The following is a 6,315-nucleotide window of genomic DNA, read 5'->3' on the forward strand; positions in this document are numbered from 1 at the left end:
CTTCAAAAAACTCAATCAAGTTTGTGAGACATGATTTCCCATGCACAAAGCCATGTTGACTATCCCTAATCAGTCCTTTCCTTTCCAAATACATGTACATCCTGTCCCTCAGGATTCCCTCCAACAACTTGCCCACCACCGATGTCAGGCTCACTGGCCTATAATTCCCTGGCTTGTCTTTACTGCCCTTCTTAAACTGTGACACCACGTTAGTCAAACCTCCAGTCTTCCAGCACCTCACCTGTGACTATCGATGAAACAAATTTCTCAGCAAGAAGCCCAGCAATCACTTCTCCAGCTTCCCACAGAGTTCTTGGGTACACCTGATCAGGTCCTGGGGTTTACCCACCTTTATGCATTTCAAGACATTCAGCACTTCCTCCTCTGTAATATGGACATTTTGCAAGGTGTCACCATCTATTTTCCTACAGTCTATAACCATAACCATTTCCATAGTAAATACTGATGCAAAATACTCGTTTAGTATCTCCCCCATTTTCTGAGGCTCCACAAAAAGGCTGCCTTGCTGAGCTTTGAGGTGCCCTATTCTCTCCCTAGTTACCCTTTTGTTCTTAATGTATTTGTAAAAACCCTTTGAATTCTCCTTAATTCTATTTGCCAAAGCGATCTCATGTCCCCTTTTTGCCCTCCTGATTTCCCTCTTAAATAGACCCCTACTGCCTTTATATTCTTCTTAAGGATTCTCTCAATCTCTCCTATCTATCTCTGACATATACTTCTCTTTCTTAACCAAAACCTCAATTTCTTTAGTTATCCAGCATTCCCTATACCTACCAGCCTTTCCTTTCACCCTAACAAGAATACACTTTCTCGGATTCTCGTTATCTCATTCCTAACAGCTTCCCATTTTTCAGCCGTCCCTTTACCTGAGAACATCTGCCTCCAATCAGCTTTTGAAAGTTCTTGCCTAATACTGTCAAAATTGACCTTTCTTCAATTTAGAACTTCAACTTTTAGATCTGGTCTATCCTTTTCCATCACTATTTTAAATCTAATAGAATTATGGTCGCTGGCCCCAAAGTGCTCCCCCACTGACACCTCAGTCACCCGCCCTGCCTTATTTCCCAAGAGTAGGTACACCCACATACCGAATCAGAAAATTTTCTTGTACACACTTAACAAATTCCTCTCCATCTAAATCCTTAACACTATGGCAGTCCCAGTCTATGTTTGGAAACTTAAAATTCCTTACCATAACCATCCTATTATTCTTAAAGATAGCTGAGATCTCCTTACAAATTTGTTTCTCGATTTCCCTCTGACTATTAGGGGGTCTCTTTCTTATTTCTCAGTTTCACCCAAATAACTTCCCTGGATGTATTTCCAGAAATATTCTCCCTCAGCACAGCTGTAATGCTATTCCTTATCAAGAATGCCACTCCCCCTCCTCTTTTGCCTCCCTTTCTATACTTCCTGTTGCATTTGTATCCTGGAACATTAAGCTGCCAGTCCCGCCCATCCTTGAGCCATGTTTCTGTAATTGCTATGATATCCCAGTCCCATGTTCCTAACCATGCCGTGAGTTCATCTGCCTTCCCAGTTAGGCCCCTTGCATTGAAATAAATGCAATTTAATTTATTAGTCCTACCTTGTCCCTGCCTGCCCTGACTGTTTGACTGTCTTCTGTTCTCAACTGTACCAGTTTCAGATTGATCTCTTTCCTCAGTACCTCCCTGGGTCCCATCCACCTTACTAGTTTCATTATGTTGATTTGGCAAGTTCAATTCAGTTCTTAATCAATAGGAAGCCCTAGGATGTTGATAGTGGAGGATTCAGTGATGGTAATGCCATTGAATGTCGAAAGGTGATGATTATATTCTCTCTTGTTGGAGATGGTCATTGCCTGGCACTTGTGTGGTGCTATCTTACTTGTCACTTTTCAGCCTAATCCTGGATATTGTCTCGGTCTTGCTGCATTTGAACATGGGCTGCTTCAGTTTTTGAAGAGTCATGATAGGTGCTAAACATTGTGCAATTATCAACGAACATCCCCACTTCTGACCTTATGATGGAGGGAAAGGCATTGATGAAGATATTATATTTGGTCATCATCTGACCTCAACCGACTCCAAACAGCTGAGAAGAATTCTCATAAATCGCTAACAGACAATAGCTTTCTTCATAAAATAGGCAAGTAAAAGTGCTCCTCTCTTCAGAGACAAAGTGATACACATTATATTTAAATCTATTGATTTTTGGAAAATGACTAAATGACAAGAATTGCATTGTAATCCTGTAATGAAAATGACATCTGATCTTTGAAATTATGTTATTGCAGGGAAATCCCAACAGTAATCTATTACAACCTAACCTATTATGGCATAAATTGGATAGTGTTATGATAATAAGTTATGTTTTTCTACTTTATATTTAGTAAATGACAAATTTTATAATATTTTAAATAAATGTAATACCACCAATATTATGCTGCTTTTGGTTTGTGCAATTGTGCTCTGTTATTCAGAACTAATTATTGCAGTGTTTCCTGAAGTTAGTGTTGAGTTGTCTGTCCACCCTGCACTCACCTCACTCTTCAGAAAATTCCCAGGTAATTAATTTATGCCAATTTTATGCCAAGCATTATTGCACATAAATTTCCTTGATCATGTAAATCCACTCTCAGAGCTGTCAGTCGAGACTTTCCTCTACTTCCATACTCCCACATCCAACCCCAACATCTGTGTGTTTTCTACATTTCCGTTAGTAATGCGCTGGCATAGAAGCACACTTTAAAACAAAATAACCTGAAGCAACTTGATATCAGCATAACTGACAGAGTAGTTTACTTTTAGATTAGATTACTTACAGTGTGAAAACAGGCCCTTCGGCCCAACAAGTCCACACCAACCCGCCGAAGCGCAGCCCACCCAGACCCATTCTCCGACATTTACCCCTTCACCTAACACTACGGGCAATTCACCTAACCTGCACATTTTTGGATTGTGGGAGGAAACCGGAGCACCCGGAGGAAACCCACGCAGACACGGGGAGAATGTGCAAACTCCACACAGAGAGTCGCCTGAGGCGGGAATTGAACCCGGGTCTCTGGCGTTCTGAGGCAGAGACTGTGCCACCGTGCCGCCCATTTCTCGGGTCTAAAGCTTAGGTTACTGTTGGGATTTCAAAGCAATAAAATAATTTCAAAAATCATTTTCATTTTCATTGCAGGATTGCAATGTATTTGTTTTTTAATCATTTTTCAAAATCAATATTTTAAAAATAGTGCATATCACTTTGGCTCTAAAGAGAGAGAGCACTTCAGCAACATTGATATTCTATTAGCAGTCCACCCTCTTTTGCTTTTTCTGTTTGTTGAAACTCTCTGGACAATTGGTCATTTCCTTCTTAGCATAAAAACTGAATTCCAACAAGCCAAGATTAATGGTCGACCACATTTGTATGTTGTTTGGACACTGCCATGAGGATATAGGAGAAAGTGAGGACTGCAGATGCTGGAGATCAGAGCTGAAAAATGTGTTGCTGGAAAAGCGCAGCAGGTCAGGCAGCATCAGGAATGAAGAAGGGCTTATGCCCGAAATGTCGATTCTCCTGCTCCTTGGATGCTGCCTGACCTGCTGCGCTTTTCCAGCAACACATTTTTCAGCCATGAGAATATAGACAGGTTTACAATCTTGCTCCCCTTTAATGAAGAGGTGGTTCAGGAAAGGGTCGCCGAACTCGAAAGATTAACTCTGTTTTTATGCTATGGATGCTGCTGGATCTGCTGAGTTTCTCCTGCCATTTCAGTTTTTGATTGTCAGATCTCCAGCATCCATAGTTCTTTGCTTTATTTCAGTTAGTTGTTGAAACATAAACTTTTTAATCAAAATAAAAGGAACAAATGATCAAGCTAATGATAAATAAAGTGTAAGACAAAACCCACAGTATGAGCATGCTTTGTGTCCTTATGACTCACTAGTCAGTGGAGATACTGTGATCTACTCACCATATTAACAGCATGAGGAAGAGATTGCTGCGGCCTCACAGAACCAATGCTGGACTGATGCATGTAGCCATATCCAGTAGAATGAGGGGAATGCATTTGCTGGTAAGCTCCAGGAAGCACAGCAGCTAATTGATAATAAAACAAAGAGTCAAGATCTAAACTAAAACATTGCAATTGATATATCTTATTTAATTTTGGTTTTGTATGTATCCACACATATTGTAAAATCTGTTTTCTGATTAAGATTCAAATGCCCTGCTCAAAATACCAGTTAGCTCTTCGGATAAAACTAAATTAAAACCTTGAGAGCAATTTTGTTCTACATCAAGGACCTGAAATTCTGACTAAACCCAAGGTGGAAATAAACCAAATGCCCAGATTCTCAGTCTGTTCATCCAGGCCCCCATTAAGGATTTTTTCTTTTTAAAAAAGCACTTGTCTTTGAGGACTTTGCTAGCTTCTCCACATTCCCTTCGAATTCCCAGCATATCCATTTATATTGATTAGTGAAACTTGCTGGCAGGAAGCTCACTTGTTCTGGAATCAGCCACATTAAACAATAAATGGCTTTTAATGCTCAAATTTGAGTACTCTACATGGACTCGAAGGCTAAGGTACATCATGATTGTTCAGGAGTAAAATAAATTCCCAGCTTGTTAGCCAAGTTTCAGAACTCCAGATTTAAGATAATACAATTTTTACATATCATTCAGAAACAGATGTAGGATTCTTTAATGTATATTTACATTGATCCAATGTTTCTTTCACAGAGTTCCTAGCTGTGCCTAAAATTAGTAAAATCTAATACAGCACCATGGTACTGAAGGGGATTAGATGCAAACGCTTGACTAACGCAGAAAGCCTGGGTAAAATGCAAACTCATTTCTACCTCAGTGTGTCCAAGTAACTTGTACTTCCTGAATGATCCACGGAAGTCAGATGAAGTCGAAAATGTAAAAGGAGCTTGACACATCACATTTATTGCTTCCTGAATGAGCCCAAGTCTTTCATTCTGTCTGGAAATCAATTCCATGTGTTGTTCATGTTTTTCTCAAGAAATACAACATTGAGGTAGTTCTCCAGCTATTCTTTCATAAGAACAAATCCATTTACCCATTCATGTGTCTAATTTTCACAGTTTATACATGCTGATGTCTTATGTAGGACATTCTCAAAAGTCTTCTGAAAGTTCAAATAAATTGCATCCAACAGTTCTCCTTCTTCAGTGTGATTAGTTATATCCTATATCCTTGAAAAATTCCAGTAGGTTTATCAAGCATGATTTCTTATCCACCTCCAAACTGTCATGATCATCAGGACTTTATACTTAATCAAGTTTTTTTACACTCTTCTAAATTCCAACAGATACAAGTCTACACTTTGTAAACTTTTCCTGATAAGACAACCTGCCTATTCCCAAGTATTAGTCTAGTAAACCTTCTGATACATTTGCATTCTTTAAATATTTACAAACAAGAGGGACCATATTGTTGAAGAGGAGAGTGTAAAATGGACTGGTAAGCTAGAAGAGATACTTGTTAGGAAGGAAGATGTGTTGGACATTTTGAACAACTTGAGGATAGACAAGTCCCCCGGGCCTGACGGGATATATCCTAGGATTATGTGGGAAGCAAGAGAGGAAATTGCAGTACCGCTGGCAATGATCTTCTCGTCTTCACTGGCAAAGGGGGTGGTACCAGGGGACTGGAGAGGAGCGAATGTTGTGCCCCTGTTCAAAAAAGGGAATAGCTATAACCCCGGGAATTACACGCCTGTTAGTCTTACTTCTGTGGTAGGCAAAGTAATGGAAAGAGTACTGAGAGATAGGATTTATGAGTATCTGGAAAGACACTGCTTGATTAGGGACAGCCAGCACGGATTTGTGAAGGGTAGGTCTTGCCTTACAAGTCTTATTGAATTCTTCGAGGAGGTGACCAAGCATGTGGATGAGGGAAGAGCAGTGGATGTAGTGTACATGGATTTTAGTAAGGCATTTGATAAGGTTCCCCATGGTAGGCCTATGCGGAAAGTCAGGAGGCATGGGATAGAGGGAAATTTGGCCAATTGGATAGAAAACTGGCTAACCAGTCGAAGGCAGAGAGTGGTGGTAGATGGTAAATATTCAGCCTGGAGCCCAGTTACAAGTAGAGTTCCGCAGGGATCAGTTCTGGGTCCTCTGCTGTTTGTAATTTTTATTAATGACTTAGATGAGGGAGTCGAAGGATGGGTCAGTAAATTTGCAGATGATACGAAAATAGGTGGAGTTGTGGACAGTGAGGAGGGCTGTTATCGGCTGCAGAGGGACTTAGATATGATGCAGAGCTGGGCTGAGGAGTGGCAGATAGAGT

At 40.3% G+C, this 6,315-nt stretch overlaps 1 protein-coding gene across 3 annotated transcripts in view; it reads right to left on the reverse strand.

Moving 5' to 3' along the window:
* LOC122550024 (LIM zinc-binding domain-containing Nebulette-like) overlaps positions 1–6,315 on the reverse strand; it is a 387,183-nt gene that overhangs the window by 6,425 nt on the left and 374,443 nt on the right. For all 3 annotated transcript variants that reach the window (XM_043690429.1, XM_043690430.1, XM_043690431.1), the window contains exon 6: positions 3,968–4,092. In XM_043690429.1, coding sequence (XP_043546364.1) covers positions 3,968–4,092 — 125 coding nt within the window. The remainder of the gene's footprint in view (positions 1–3,967; positions 4,093–6,315) is intronic.

This window comes from Chiloscyllium plagiosum, chromosome 5 (genome assembly GCF_004010195.1).
Source record: "Chiloscyllium plagiosum isolate BGI_BamShark_2017 chromosome 5, ASM401019v2, whole genome shotgun sequence".
NCBI lineage: Eukaryota > Metazoa > Chordata > Chondrichthyes > Orectolobiformes > Hemiscylliidae > Chiloscyllium > Chiloscyllium plagiosum.